This window comes from Miniopterus schreibersii (assembly GCF_964146895.1).
Source record: "Miniopterus schreibersii genome assembly, chromosome: 1".
NCBI lineage: Eukaryota > Metazoa > Chordata > Mammalia > Chiroptera > Miniopteridae > Miniopterus > Miniopterus schreibersii.
In genome coordinates this window covers 163759874-163775849 of record NC_138101.1, presented here as the reverse complement: position 1 = coordinate 163775849, position 15976 = coordinate 163759874, and the positions used below count along the sequence as shown (strand labels likewise).

Genomic DNA, 15976 nt, shown 5'->3' with positions numbered 1-15976 from the left:
AGCATGGAAACTCAGGCACAGAGCAGTGCAATGACATCCCAAGGTCACTCAGCAAATGAGCACGAGGGAAAGAATTTGAATCCAACCTGAGAGCACCAAAGCCTGTCCCTTCTCCATAAGCATCCCAAGGCTTGGATGGTGGCAGAGGCCACATGGTAAGGTCTCCTCCCTGCCTCTAAGACAGTGTGTGATGACTCTTAAGACAGCGTGCTAAGAAAGTAGCACGTCGTCAGCTCCCCGCTTAGTCCCAGGAGAGAGAAAAAAAGACCCCCAAGGCAGGGCCCAGGACAGCCCCATCCCGGCCCCACTTTTTATGTGTCACTGACCCCCTCTTGGTGTCCAGGGCTCCCAGGAAGGAATGTTTGTCCATTTGCTCCAGCGCATCAGCTTCCTGGTGCAGCACCAAGGCCCAAGGGAGACTTTCTGCAGCCCTGTTTTCTTAAAATCCAGCCTGCTGCTCTACCCAGGCCTTGCTGGGCATCAGATGCGCAGGGAAGCTGGAATCTGACCCCTGGCACTGGGCCCGGTCTCCATGGCAGCCGCGGGTTTATTACAGGCCCTCCGCCCAGCTTGGTGGACTTTCAACTTGAAGTGGGGAGGAAGGAAACCAAGAAGGCAGTCCTGGGAGCAGGGAGCCCAGGGGTGCAGCCGGAGGCCCGAGATGGTAAGCGAGGGTCTGTGTCACCTGCTGGGCTGGGTCTGACAGGGCTGTGGGGGGGCGTGTTCACAGAGCCCTCCCTGACTGTTTTCCTCTGTCTGCTGCAGGCCAAGTTTCTTTCCCAGGACCAAATTAATGGTAGGTTGGGTTTGCTCTTTAATTAGCAACTCACAGCAAAATATGGGTCTCATTAAGCAATTTGCTCTGCTCAGTTTTTGTTGGTGGGAAAAAGTGCCAGGGGGAAATGTGGGCCCACCCACAGACAAGAGGCAGCTGCTGCTGAGGAGGCCGGGGGAGGGGGGGAAAGGCTCACAGGTAGAAATGTTGGTGTTACATCTGTCAGTGTGATTTACAAGTGGGAGGGAGAGGAGAGAGGGAGTTCACTTGATTTTCCCCCAGAACTCGATAGTTGGATATGCGGGAGGCAGGGGATAGGGGATGGAGAGAGAGAAACAATTAACCAGCTAGGGCTCAGGGCCCAACAAGAGAAGGGGGCCTTGTACTTGGCTGAGACAGAGCAAAGAGCCCAGGTCTGCACTCACACGCAGCACACTTCTCTCTGGGCCTCAGTCTTCCCATCTGTAAGGTGGTAGGTCAGCTTAGGTGGTCTCTGAGGTCCCCTCTTCCCTGACATCAAGCCTAGATTTGGTGTTCTGATCGCTTTATTCCCTGAGTCCCCTGATATGCTGGGCCCCTAGCAGGCTTCAGTTTCGCAGGTGTATAGTTCTGTTTCCACCAGGCCAAGGGAAAGAGTTGGGTTACACAGAGCTCGGGGGCCCAGACTGGGACAAAGGGAGGCCCAGCATAGCTCAGGTGGGGGCCTGAGGGCCCTGGACATGGGCTTAGGGTTACCTGGGCAGGGATTCCAGACTTCTGAGTACCCAGAGCTTGGTCTAGAAGGAAGATTGGATGAGTAGGTAGCAGGCTCCAGGTGGGTACCTCCCCATAAACCCCTTGGTATTCTTACCCCAAGAGGTGGGCCAGAGCAAGGAGTTTTAAAACACAAGGAGTTTTAAGACCTCTCATGCCCAGGCCTCAAGGCAAGACTGAGTGGAGTCTCTGTCAGCCTCAGTGTCCCCCTACCCACATCTGGTTCTGAGGCTCACTGACCCTCCCTCTGGGGCCTCTGAATCTTGCAGAAGGAAAGAAGGCAAACTTCCCTTTATATCCCAGTGACTGACACCAAGAAAGTGACCACTAACATTTAATGAACAAATGACAGACTGGACAGGGATGGCCCGCTGGAGTGGGAAGAACAGGAGCCTTGGTGGCAGCATGCCTGGGGTCCTATCACCTCTGAAACTCAGTTTTCTCATCTGTGAAGTGGGGCTAATGACACCACCTCACCAGGCTGCTGTGAGCACAGAAGAGAGGAGAATGTCTGTCATGCACCTGACACTGGACCTGGTGCAGCCCATGTGTGACACAGACATGGCTAGGTAGGGCCAGCTTGCTCTAGCTAGCATGAGCTGGGTGGTACAGTTTTAGAAAATTTGCAAGCTGGTTGTTAAAAGCAGCCATTATTAACACATTGTTTGTGGGTAGTCTTTATCGCGCACTTTACTACCAGTCAACGTAAAACGTATAAATACGATTCCCGCATACAATGTGTTAAATAATGTAAGATCAAACAATATTCCAACCCCTGCATTTGTACAAAAAAAAAGAGAATAGATGGCCCTATTGCAATCAGGAGTGCTAAAGATTTGAAAGAAGTTGGAGTTTGATGAATATAATTTGTACAAGGGTAAGAACTAGTTTAATAGTAGATCACTCATCAGATTGAATAATAACACATTCATTGGAAAGAGTTGCATCACTGGCATGCAACCTCACTTGTCAAATCATAGTCCCCACCCCCACCCCCCAAGCAGAGGCTCCACCTGGGGAGCTTTTGACCAATTCTGACAGCAATCCCCCCTCCAGTTCTTGGATCAGAATCTCCGTGGGAGGGCCCAGGGGTCTTCCCTGGCTGCCAGCTGGCCTCATTGTTCCTCTCAAACTGGGAGTTGGGGACAGAGGCAGGCGGGTGCCCTGCTCCACTGGGCTGAGACTGTGGCTCTAGAGGCCTTAGCTCCTGTGGCCGTTTCATCCCCATCAAGGGAGAGGGTTGGAGGACAACTGCAAGCAAGATCTAGTCAGGGCGGGGGACATCCTGGGGGCCCCCAGGAAGTCTTTAAGAACAGGACCAGGACCTGTGTCAGAGGGCAGCTTGAGAGTTCAGCAGCCTGGAGGTGCAAGTCTGGAGCAGTGGACTCAGAAATGCCCATAATTGTAATAATAATTGTCACCACATATGAGAGCCACTGTCTGCCAGGACAGCCCAGGGTGGATTTCTGATCTCAGGAACCCAGAGGCATTATTGGCTCCTTTCCCACATAAGCTGTCTTCGCAAAGGTCCTCTGAGTGTCTGGATGCCCTGCTTCAATCTCCTGGGCTCCCTGGATGGGCCCTAGAGAGCGGGAGAGCTTCCCTGTGGCTTGAGTCAGTCGTGGGAGGGGAGAAAAGGGGGAGCAGATAAAGGGGAAGGAAGCGGGGAGAAAGGGGGCAGGAAAGGAAAGAGAAAGGGAGTAAGAGGAAGGAGAGTCAGGAGAGGGAGGGGACAGGGTTACCAGATAAAGTACAGGACGTTCAGTTAAATTTGAATGTGAGATAAACAACAAATGCTTTTTTAGTATAAGTGTATCCCATGCAAAAATTTGGGATATACTATTAAAATGTGTTCATTGTTTATTGGAAGTTCAATTGAACTCGGCAGTTGTGTATTTTTATTTGTGATGGGAAGGACAGAGGGAGTGGGCCACAGAGGGGGAGGGGAGAGAAAGGGGAGAGAGGGCAGCGGGGGTGGGGAGGCGGCGGGAGCGCTCCTGATTCTCCCGTCTGGGCTGTGCGCAGAGTACAAGGAATGCTTCTCCCTGTATGACAAGCAGCAGCGGGGGAAGGTGAAAGCCACAGACCTCATAGTGGTGATGAGGTGCCTGGGGGCCAGCCCGACGCCGGGGGAGGTGCAGCGGCACCTGCAGACTCACGGAATAGGTGAGTGGGCTGGGCCAGGGCTGGGGAAAAGGTGGGCTGGGCTGGTGGGGGCCCTGAGCCCTGCAGCTAGGATCCTGGCAGGGGCCCAACAGGTGAGTGCAGATGGTGGAGTGTGAACAGGTCAGAGGTTTGCGGGGCAGCTGGGGGCTGTGGAGGCATTTGGCCAGGTGTGTTGTGCATCACTCAGGCTTCCTTGAGTCCTCACAGCCATGGTGACACCCTTGTCTCACAGAGGGCCATGGGCTCTAAGCTTTCCAACCAGGTTATCACAACTCTGCAGTCAAGACAGTGCTAACAGTGATCCCAAAATCACTTTGACAGAACAGTTTCCCTTTATTGAGTATTTGTCATGTGCTTAGCGCAGACAATCCCATGCAGAAGGTGCTGCTTCTCAGGTGAAGATCAAGGTTCAGAGCCATTGTGTCACTTGCCCAAGTGCTTAAACCAATAGTGGAATAAGAGTTGGATCGCAATTCTTCTGATTTCAAAGACTAACCTTCTAAAAACTATACAACACTGGGAGAGAAAAGGGTGGAAGAAAACCCAGCCAAAACATAGCCAAGTGGTTCTCTCTGGTGATGGGGTTATGGATGATTTTCATTCCCTTTATTGTTGTTTCCTGTGTTTTTGACAATGGGAACATATAGGACTTTTATTACCAGAAACAAACACGTTGGTTTTTTAAAAGAAAACAAGAGGGGTGTCAGAGACCAGGGTGGCTGTTTGCATTGATAGCTGGATACTCAGGAAGGAAAGACTGTCCTAGAGAAGGGAAGTGGCCTGGAAAGATCACTTGGTCTGGAGGACCTCAGCTTCCTCATCTCTCAGATGGATTCCCTCCTTCTGCTGGGTTACCCCAAGGTCCCATCAGAGTGTCACTGCAGCAGTGCTGGGAGCCTATCCAGGGAAGGTCAGGCTGGGCCCAGGGCGGGCCTCTGAGGCCTAGAGCCCAGGGATGGGGCGCTCAGTGACTGAGATCCCATTTCCACCTCCAAGGGGCGGTGCTTTCCTTTGGTTTCTGTCTCTTCCAAACAGGAAGTTGTGGTCAGGGGAAGTTCCCATTTCCTGCAGTTGTACCCCAGTCAGGGTCAGGACCAGGGCCAGAGCCCAGGCCTCCAGGCATGCTCAGAGGAGGGGCATGGGCTGGGGAGCCTGGGGTGGTTGCCGTGAGGGGAAAGGCAAATGATTGGGGATTGAGGTCCCAGGTTGGGCCGCCTGTCCATCTTAGTGACCGTGCAGTGGTGGCCACTAAAGGGGGGGTGGACACGGAGATGTATTTCCCCCAGTTCAGGGCGCAAGAGAAGCACCCGGAAGGGAGCAGAGGAGGTGGTGCTCCATCCTGGTCCTGCCAGTGCTCTGGGAGGTGACACCCCTCTCAGAGCTCCTGTCTCCTTAGTGGGCAAAGTGGGATGATGACCACAGTCCCTGAGGAATGTTGGGAGGACTCAGTGAGGCACATCCATGGGGGCCTAGTAGAAGAGTCCGCCTCCTCTTCGCCATGACCACTGCCACCATCAGGGCACTTCCTGAACTAGGTGGCCCTTGAGTTGGCCATGAAGGTTTGGGCAGGAGGCAGTTTGGCTTCCCCAACATGAGCCTCTCCTCACTCTGCTGCGTTTGGGGGTCTCCTAGACAGAAACGGAGAGCTGGATTTCTCCACCTTCCTGACTATTATGCACATGCAAATAAAACAAGAGGACCCGAAGAAAGAAATTCTTCTGGCCATGTTGATGGCAGACAAGGAGAAGAAAGGCTACATCATGGCGTCCGAGCTGCGGTCAAAACTCATGAGACTGGGGGAGAAGCTCACCCACAAGGAAGGTAACGGCTGGTTCCCTCTTTTCCCACAGCGGGAGAGGACTGGGGAGTTGGGGAGAGGACACCAGAGCCCGATCCCTGCCACCAGGACGGTGTAGACACTGCATTTCGTGCATGCCCCTGAAGGCTGCGGCTAGATGGCCTTATACTGACAAAGACACAGGTGAATGGAGTCACCTGCGGGAGCAGAGCTGAGAGTTGCACGTAGGTCTATTAGACACCTGTTAGTGTCCCCCCATCCCTGCCCTCACCCCCTCCATCTCAGACTCTTTTCTTTCGCCACAGCTGTCTTCTGAAGTTGCTGCTGAGGCCAGGTGTCCAAACTGAGATGCTACTTTGTCCCCTCTCCTCACGACCCAGCCAACTCTAACAGCTCCTCCAGGGGGTGTCTGTGGTGGCCTTTGCTGTGGCTGCTAGTCACAGGACCCCATGAGAGGCCTTTGCCTCGTACCTTTCAGCAGCCCAGCCTGCCTTCCTGCCTCAGAGCAGGCCAGGGGCCTGGGCCTTCTGGGGAAGGGCAACCCCCATGCTGGGCCATTTGCCTGCTAGCCCCTCGGGCCTGTTACAGCGGCCACTGGAGTCACCACCAGAGCCCACACCCAGCAGCCCGAGGCTGGGATTTCTCAGGCTGCTGGGCTGGCCTGTGGTTGGGACGGGCAGGCTCAGCTAGGACACAGTGAGTGGAGGAAAAGGGCTTCAACAGTGTCGGGCCTTTAGCCTTTAAAGGCTAAATCACAACAAACCAGTGGAGGGGTTGCAAGGTTGTGGCTGGAATTAGATTTGAATCCTGGCTGGACAGGTTTCTTGACCTCTCTTACCCTCCTCGGTTTCCTTGTTGGGAAAAGAGGTTACAATAGGCAATCCCTCAGGTCCCCCCAAGAGCTGACATTGTATAAAGCCGACTGCTTAGATTTTATCTGCAGGCACACAGGCACAGTGCACAGCATTTAAAAATAGTGCCGCTCTTCCAGGCTGGCGGCTCTCCCGATCCTTTCAGTGGGCTGTTCTAACGTGAGCAGGGAAACTGGCTCGCCTTCCCTTCCCTCTCGGCTCGGGGGACACTGCTCAGCCTTTTCTGTACCACATGGAGTATCAGTAGCTGAGGCCTTCATTCTTATGCTTACTGACCTCTGTCTAAAGTAATACCACGGGCCCCAAACTCGTTCATATTTCTCATTCGTTTAACCAGTCAAGAAACATTTCAAAGAGAATGGCAATGTGTTCCCGACAAGCTGGGAGACCGATTTCCCTTCTTTGGCTGGGGACACAGAAAAGATGATACTAGAAGTAGGAATCCTTTACTCTGGGTGATTGAAAGAAAATCTTCAATTTTACCAAGAAGCATCCTTGGAGCAGAGAGAGGGGGCCGCCGGGGAGGCCTCCCTTCTAAGGCCTGGGATGGGGGGCCTCAGCACCCTGGTTCTTTCTGGGCTCAGTGAAGCGCCATACTACCCAGCAGCGTGGCCCCTTCTCTGGACAGGAGGAGGCTCAGTGACTGGCACTGGAGCCGGGGCTGGACCTGTCCACTGGGATGGTTTAAACCAAGTGCCTTGTGGGTAGAAGCTTCTCCATGAAGAAAACTTAGTGTTCTTAACATTCTAAAAATACTCAGCGTTTCTATCAGCTTAGGCACAGAGCATAGTGATTACATTTTAAAGGAGGCCGGTTAAGCAGAGAATCACAGGGTATTTCTAACTTTCCAGAATTACACCTCGGGGACGTCTAGGGCTGAGGAAAGTGACATAGGGCAGTGAGGCAGTTTTTTGTAGGAGGGTCAGGATTTTTCAGAGCCAAAGGTAGCTTGACCCCGAGAGGCCACCATGGAGAAGTATAAGCTGAAATGGCCCTTCTTACCAAGATCTGGGACAAGCTAGTATTTTGTCCAAGGAATCCAGAACCAGAAGAAACAAGTAAATGAAGCGCTTTTTTTAGAGCAACCGTCATAGAGAATAGCAGTTTTGTAACCTACACAGCTGAACTTATTTTCTCTCACACTATCCCCACCCCCCAAACACAAACTTTTTAAAAAAGAGGTGATGGTGGCAGATACTACTTGTCACCAAGTCCTCTCTAGGGATGGGGCATGCCAACTTGGAAGGGAAGGCAAGCGGGCCAGAGGCAGGCGAAAGCCTGGGCCAGGGTGGCCCCGGGTGGAGCTGCCAAGGGTGCCTGTGCAGCTGGGAAGCTGGGAGGGTGGGCTGTGGAAGGTAAAACCCATTATAAAGGTTTCTGGAAATATAGGTACAGGAAATAAAGGACATTTTCTTAAAAAAAAACAAACTATAAAAAACAAAAAAGACCACAAGGTGGCTTCAGTGACTGAATACCCCCAGCCCCTGCAGGAAATCCGATGAACTCCAAATTGTATCTGTGGTCTCCAAGGGGGAGGGGGGCGGTTGTCCTGTTTGCTGGCTTGTTTCCTGGTCTATGTGAACAGTCAGCTGGACACTCAGGGAAGACCTCTGGGGAGCCCCAACCCCCAAGAACTCATCCTATAATGTAGCAGTAAAGCTGAACTGAAAAATTAATGTGATTTATTGCAGTGGATGATCTTTTCAGAGAAGCAAATATCGAACCAAATGGCAAAGTGAAGTATGATGAATTTATCCACAAGATCGCCATTCCAGTGCCCGACTACTGAATGAAGAGAGTACAAGGGAGCTTCCCTTGGGCCTGACAGATCGGACAGATGAATTTTTAAAAAGAAAAGTGTTCCTTTCACTCTAGGGAGACAGTACAGTGGCAAGTGATGCTACCTGACTGTAGGAGAGGGTAACTTAACAATGAAAATAATGATTTTGGCCATGGTATCAGCATGCTTTAATAAAAGATTTTTGTTAATTTTAATAACTGCCATTAGTCCAGCCCTTTACAGCACAGGAAGAGGCTGTGGTTTGGAGATTGGCCTGGGTTCCAATCCTGACTCTGCCATTTCCCAGCTGACTTTGGGCCAATCATTTCACCCCTCAAAGCCTCAGGATCTTCACTGAAGTTAGATTCCTGTTTCTTACCTCATGGAGCCTGTTGAGAATGGTCTGAGTCAATGACTTGAAAATGTCTTTGCAAACTGTAGAGCACTGTGCAATCCTGGGTTACCATGGTAGTCCTTCTGCTAAGGAGGGCAATCAACCAAAAGGCCATGTTCTATATTTGGGTGCGGGCACCATCTTCCACATTTCCCACACAAAACCAGTGCTAGCTGAGAAATAGCAACAAGCAGAGCTAAAACAAGCAAACAAAAAACTCTCAACATTTCTTGCAACACCAAAGGGCCACTTACAGATTCTCATTCCCACCTCAACACAGTGACACAGTTCAGGAGATTCACTTGTAAACAGAGCATAGGGTGGAAATAGTCCCAGTGAAACAAGGCAGCTAAGCAGCGGGAAGAGTGATCTGACTTACAGCCCACGCCAGAGGAAAGCAGATGTGACACAGGTCTTGCAGAGCTTCGAAGGCCCTTTCTGATGCTCCTGTCAGAACGTCCAGCTCTCCCCTGGCCTGTTATCAGGGAGATTCACAAGACTGGGACGGGTCTGCCCAAGTGGGTCAAACCGATCATGGCTTCAAGCCATTTCCCCGTGACTAACAGAAAGTAGTAAGGGGTGTAACAGGCCATGGCCGCGACATGAGAAACAGTAGCAGGGGTACCGGCCCCGCCGGGGGCAACGCCAGGTCAAGTAGCTGAGTCATGTAGCCAGGAGGTGCCAGGCTGGTGCTGCCTGTGTGCTCATCAAATTTGTGGATCCATTGGTAGAGTCAGCACTGCCCTAAAAAGGGTTGGAGTCACACACTGGCATGTTGGGGGCTGGGGGGGGTAGAGCTCCAAGTACAGAGCTTTTCATCCTTATATGTATCAAAATTGGGCTCTCTGGGCTGTGGCTTTGTCTAATGGTGCTTAGTGGCTAAAGAGAAAAAGAAAAAAAAACCAAACTGAGGGAGGTATTTCTTTTGGGAGATTATACAAGACAAAAATTTAAGGGCCAGACACAAGGGAAACTGCAGGGGACGAGTCAGTTAGACTTAGTGCAATTATCTCACAACAGTGTAATTGCCAATGAGGGTAGAAATTCCTAGGAGCTGTAGAGACGGGTTTTGTGGAGGACAGGCAATAAATGGCCCAGACAACAAAGTAGGTGGAGTTGTGATCATCTAGCCGGGGGAGCATAGGTTCACTCTGTGCAGGGGCAGAACCAGGTTTTGTGGGGTCTGGGGTTGTATGATTTGGCAGCCTTTCAAGAATATAAAAATAGAAATAGACTTGGTAGGACTACTCCCAGGACCCTAGAAGAGGCCAAAGCAAATGAGGAGTCCAGGTGCTGAAACTTCGTTACTTTCATGGTCAATCCCCTTGAGGGCTTTTAGATGTTGGCACCCCATAGAGAACTGCTTTATTTCACTTTCAGGCAAGGCTCAAGGGTCTCTAACTGATCGTGGACATTAGGAAGCAAATTCTGCACAGCCCATCTGGAATACCCCGGATTAAACAGTAGATACTTATGATTTAGATGGGACAGGACAAGAAGTTCTGGGGTAATAAATGAGGGTTTTCCCTTAAAGCCTTTTCGTCTTTATCACTGAATGGCCCAGCGTATGGTTGTTTTTTTAAATCCTCACCCAAGGATGTTTTTTAGAGGAAGCGAAACATCCACTGGTTGCCTCCTGTATGCATCCTGACCTGGTACCGAACCCACAATCTTTTTATGTACAGGATGACGCTCTAACCAACTAAGCCACCCAGCCAGGCCCAAGTATGGTTTTAAAGTGATTTACCTAACAGGAATCTGAAATACAGCTTGCCAAAAACACATTAAGTGTTGTAGTCATTAGAACCTTGGCTCATCTCTTCGGACTTGGTATCCCTAATTAAGGGTGTTCAGTGGCTAGGATTCTAAAATCCCTTCTGATCTAAACCTCTACCCCAGAAGGCTTTTAAACCACCCCATGTCCAGGTTTTATGCTCATTCCTGAAATTCCAGTTGGTTTACCTAGCACCTAGTATTGTCTACAAAAGAGGCAAGAGTGCTCTTAGCTCTCAAATTGCAGATTATTAAACAGATTTAAAACTAAACAGAAGCTGTGGTTTGTTGCAAAGCTAGCCATACTTCAATAAGGGGAATGAGGGCTGTACATTCATTACTTACCTCAAAGCATGTTGCAAAAGAATTACTTGTCATGCTTTGAAATCTCTGGATGAAAGGTGCTTTGGAAGCACAAAGCTTATCGCCTTTCTCTTAGAGATTGTCCCCTTGTATACCCAGCAGTGTATTTTACAGAACACAAATTAACTGAAGGCTTTTCTTTTATTACATCTAAAGAGCTCTACATAAACAGGTAACATTCAATAGGTAAACAATTTTTTTCCAATGCATGTAATAAATATCTTCACTTGGTACTTTTATACAAACTGACATTGGTCTACTATACATTTTTAAAAGCCATTTTACTGGTTTGGCATGCGGTATGGAAATTCTAAGAGAGAAAGTCTTAAGGCAATGAATCACAGATTTAAGTTTATGGAATTTATAACTTTTATATCTGTTTATATACATTTTCCCCTTTGTTAATTAAACAATTAACAGCAGCACACTCTGGGACCACCAGCTATTCTCCCTCCCTCTTTCTGAAATCAAAGTTTTGTGGTGGTGGTGTTTTTAATTAAAAAACAAAATTCAACATGTATCGAAAAAGGAAAATTCTTAACTAAAATAATTTCAAATGTGCTCTAAAGTCCTGAAGATCTTGAAGTGTTTTATGTATTAACAACTGGAACTGTTTAAAAACAATGTTCCTTCAACAATTAGAAATTAAAATTGGGATATATTTTCATTCAGTTTCAGACATTTGACTCAAAGGAAAATCTGCCAAGATATCACATTTTTCAAAAGCTTAAGTGAATCTTTCTTAAGTTGGTAACGATACAGGGCTGTGATGATGTCTAAATTAATATAGAAAAATTTTAATGTTCAAAATAAATTAGTCAACCAAGTGTGGCATGGTTAAAGTTCAGATTGCTTTAAAAAGGTGTGTCCAATAATGCCCACAAAAATAACTAAAAGCCACTTCAACCCTGCTAGTCAAACAGCTACTTCACCAAATATGTGATACACACACATACAGTACTGTACAGAAACACAAACATATGCCACCTATTATGAAAGACCGAGGCAAGGGGGATGGTGACAACTCGCCTCAAGATTCTGAGAGTCAATGGGTATTTGTCCACAACCAGCATGTCAGTGTTGTCATGGGTGGGGGAGTGAGGGGGGGCTAAGGAAAACAGAGATGAAATGACTATGTGCTTTAAAAAAAAAACCACTTAGAAGATAAAGATGCAGTTCATGACTCTCCTAATAGTTACTACAGCTCACAAAAGTCTAATAATATCGGCCATGAGAACAACAGTAATAGCTACTACTAATGCCAACATTTTGAACTGAAGGGAACAAACTCCTTTAGAATAGAAGGAACTAAAATAAAGACATAAATGAATGGTTAGCTTCTCCTGTCGAGACATGACCAAAGCCACTAACTAAACAGACATTTACTTCTCCCTATCACCCATTCTTCTCGTGGGTTGGTAAAATGCAGGACACTAAGGGGAAATGAATCCTCCCCAAAACTGGGCTGAAGAGAGTCGAGGGATGGGTTTTCAACTGGATTATTCAAAGAGTTTATAATTCAACATCCTACACAAAGCTATTGATCAGAATTGAGACCACTAACACCAATGACAGAAAAAGAAAAAAACAGAAATAAAACTATTCATTTTACCTTATGTAGTTCAATAAAAATGTTCCCTATTGCAATGTGAAATAAAAAGCAATTCCCCATAATTTAAGTAATTTCTATCCCAATCCAAATTTAGACACAAATTATGATACTATTAGATATCATAATAGTTTTACGGCATCTACAGATATTAGCCTAAGTTAATATGGCAATGCGAATTCTTAAAGTATTTACTCACCATAACACCAGATTCATTTTAATACTTAACTATTTCCTGTTTTAATCAAAAAAATCTTTTTTTATTGCGAATTGTTTAGTGACTAACTCAGCCATGTATGTGTGGAATACACATGCGTTGGGGAAGACTATATTTGTCACTCGCACACACTTGTCTATAAATACATATATACACACACACATATACATATCAACACCAACTTTTCAAAATTCAAGTCAACAATTTAGTGGCAGAGAGATGCTGTAAGAAACATAGTATTTTTAGATGCCACATAGTCATGTGAACCATAATTTTATCATACAACCAAAGATACAGCCATCTTGAAGCCTACCTGGATTATAGTAGGTCATTTTGTTACCACTGCAAGGTTTAAAACAACAATTTTATACACAAAGGTGGTCGGTCCTTCATCAGCTCTGAGAACATTAACAGTTGTGATACAAAAGCCTAGTCTGGGTAACTGGTCATCGTGATGCCCCTTCTTTATTTTTTCTGTTTAATCTGCTAAACCTCTCAATCAGCTAAAAAATATTTCCCATACCTTCAGTCATTACCTGGAAAACGCAACCACTTTCTCTGAAGAGGATTGTGGAATACAAGTAGAACCACTTTTCCTTCCCTCCAACCCTCATTCATCTCCTGAAAACAGTTTTCATTATATTTACATGTTCCATTATTAAAAACAGATTAGACTGATCCATGAATTCTAAAAAAAACCAACCTGACTTTCCTATGTCATGTTTGTCTTTTAAAAGGTGTAAAAAGTAAAGCAAACAAGATAGCTTAGAAAATAAGTACACTCAGAACCAGTAAGAATCAAGCCTATTTTGAATTTCAGCTGTTGATCAGATAGCAGATTTCTACAGACTGACATGTGTGGTGCATTGCACTGTCAGAAGAGAATATACTTTTGGGATAACTGACTTTCTTTCTTTTTTTAAGGTGATGTAATCTTATCTCCATCAGCTGCACAAGACACCCAACAGGGCTTTCTAAGTTATATTTACTTCCTACTTTGGTATGAAGATCTTACATGAAGACTTGTTACCCTGTAGCTAAAAAAGCAGGTGTTCACAGACTTGGTTTAAGTATATAATACTGGCATTCCAAGTTTAGAATAAAGAACTAAAGTGTATTATTCACAGGTCTGCTAAGCCTACTCCTTACCCAGACAGCTTTACTCCAATCTCTAAAAACATATTCTCAGGGGGATCTAGCAAATAAGGGAGAATCTGTGATGGAGAACATGCAATTAGGATAGTCAATAAAGATGCTCCTACGTGAGTTCAAGACCTTCAAAGCACTTTGAAAGAAGCAGGCAACTTATTTATCAACCGAATGCAAACTCGGGAGGAGAAGGAACAGCAATGACAGAAAAATACAGACACACACACACTGAACACACCCACACACCCACAAGCTATGTCCTGAAAATACACAGGGAATGCAGTGGGACAGATGAGATTCATAACTTAACGCTGAATAAAATATGCACACACAAACGGAATCCAAGTCTGTCATTTTTAGAAAATGGAAATTAAAACTATCCCCTCAGCCCCCTCCCCACAACAAAGAAAAGCCCACAATTTAAAACTTCATACATGCAATTCCTTTTGTTATTGCAAATAAAATAATGCCATTGAAGTAAAATAAAACCAAAACCATAGGACAAATGAAAAAAAAACTTCAGAATCCAGAAAATTGAACTGAAGGTGGTTTGTGGGTACTTGTGGTTTTTTTTCTTTTTTTTCCTTTTCTTTCCTTTTTTTTGCTTTTTTTTTTTAAACAAGTGTTTTATCAGACAGGCAGTCTTAGATTTATATACAAAAGTAAAACTGAAAATATAGTTTTGTTCTCTGTACATTTCTTTTAATTTTTTTTCCCTAAAAAAAGGAAAAAAACACACGCTTGTGTACTTTTCTAAACAGAATAAGGTAAAACAGCACAAAGTTCTCTTCTTTCTGCCAAGTTCACTTAATCTGGGGTAGGGATGAGAGCAGCAGGGGCAAGGAAATCAGTCCAATGAAATAATGTCTGGTATGATGCCAAAGATGGACGCTGTGTCCGAGCTGCTCCTGTTTGTGACAGTGTGGCTATGGCTCTCCCTTAGGCTGTTGGAGGACACGAGGCTGCTGTTACTGCCACTACTGCTTCCATTGGTGGTTGGCAGAGAAGTACTGCCTCCTGCACTTAACTGATCGAGAAACATCTGTGAGGAAGTATACGGAAAAAATCGAGACGAGTGTAAGAGGTCTTGATCATCGGAAACTGCTGCTGCTGCAGCGGCGAGGAGGGAGGTGTTATAATGCTAGGGAGGGGAAAAAGACAAAACAAGTGTTAATTATACTTATAAATTCATAAGCTTTCGTCTCAGCAGAACAAAGTCCTAACTTTAATATATTCTGAGGATCTGGTGTTTTTCAAATATTTAATAAAACATTTTGCAAAATCAAACAGCCTTGTGAAATGATCACATCACTGATTCTGAGAGACATTTTTGTATCTGAAACAAAAAAAAATTTTTTTAATTGTTTTGTTGTTGTTGTTGTTTTAAATTTGTATTGCAAGAGATTTTCAAAACTCTTATTTCCAAACTGGCACACGCTCAGAAGTAGCAGAAAAGAGGATAGTCTACCCTCTTTCTCTTACGGAGATATTTGGCCAAGGATTTTTCAGTCAAGCCTTGGCCGGCGGCTCCGCTGGCTGGAGCATCACCCCGTGCGCCAGAAGGCCGCGGGTTCAGTGCCAGGTAAGGGCACACACCTAGGTTGAGGGGCCAATCCCCGGATGGGGCATGTAAGGGAGGCAACCGATTGATGTTTCTTCCTCTCTCTCAAATCAATAAACATATCCTTGAGTGAGGATTAGAAAAAAATTTGTCAATATGATTTACTGCCCTGTTTCTTTCTAAAACAGTATTGGAAATCAACAAATAGATATACTGTCCTTAATACTACTCAGGCATAGCTGACAAAGAAATTTTTATTTAAATTCTTAAAACCTTAACAATACAGTAATGGGTATGACTACTCTGAATTTTCTAAGGAAACTTATTTTCTTTCTCTTGGCTACATAGTATACTTTTAAATAAATATTAAAATAACAGTAATTTTTTTCATATTACATACCTGATTGTCTCCTGATAAGAAAGGAAAGAAATCTAATCCTGTGAGGGGAAAAAAAATTATCTCAATTTTGAAAAACAAGAGTCTCCCAAAGGCCCCAATACTTCAAAAATAAATACAAATTTTAAGTGCTAATTCTAATTCGTTTACAATTTTATTTAAACATGAAGAGTTGAGTTGAATGCTTTACATCCCTCCCTTCTCTAGTTTACTAAGCCTGAAGTTGCTTTAGCAATGATTTGCCCTCCCTGTGACTCCATTTGTGGGACTTGGGCATTGCTGCCCTGTTGGATCTAGCACTGAACTGACATAGCACTTTTCATTGACTCCTTCAGTTACTTTTCAAGCTACTCTAACTTACTCCTCACA

At 46.0% G+C, this 15976-nt stretch overlaps 2 protein-coding genes across 3 annotated transcripts in view; one reads left to right on the top strand and one right to left on the bottom strand.

Annotated features, from left to right (window-relative positions):
* Window positions 1–517: 517 nt before the first annotated feature.
* On the top strand, window positions 518–9419 carry CALML4 (calmodulin like 4). Its single transcript, XM_081141410.1, is given in 8 exon segments — window positions 518–551; window positions 554–592; window positions 595–657; window positions 660–664; window positions 766–796; window positions 3554–3694; window positions 5327–5515; window positions 8056–9419. Coding segments are annotated over 8 exon segments (585 nt in total). The 5' UTR covers window positions 518–532; the 3' UTR covers window positions 8154–9419.
* A 1377-nt stretch (window positions 9420–10796) lies between these two features.
* The window catches only part of PIAS1 (protein inhibitor of activated STAT 1), a 110096-nt gene continuing 104916 nt past the window's right edge, over window positions 10797–15976 (bottom strand). For both annotated transcript variants that reach the window (XM_081135966.1, XM_081135965.1), the window contains 2 exons: window positions 15611–15648; window positions 10797–14790 (listed from right to left, as the gene is read on the bottom strand). In XM_081135966.1, the coding sequence (XP_080992092.1) occupies window positions 14497–14790; window positions 15611–15648 (332 nt within the window). In that variant the 3' untranslated portion in view covers window positions 10797–14496. The remainder of the gene's footprint in view (window positions 14791–15610; window positions 15649–15976) is intronic.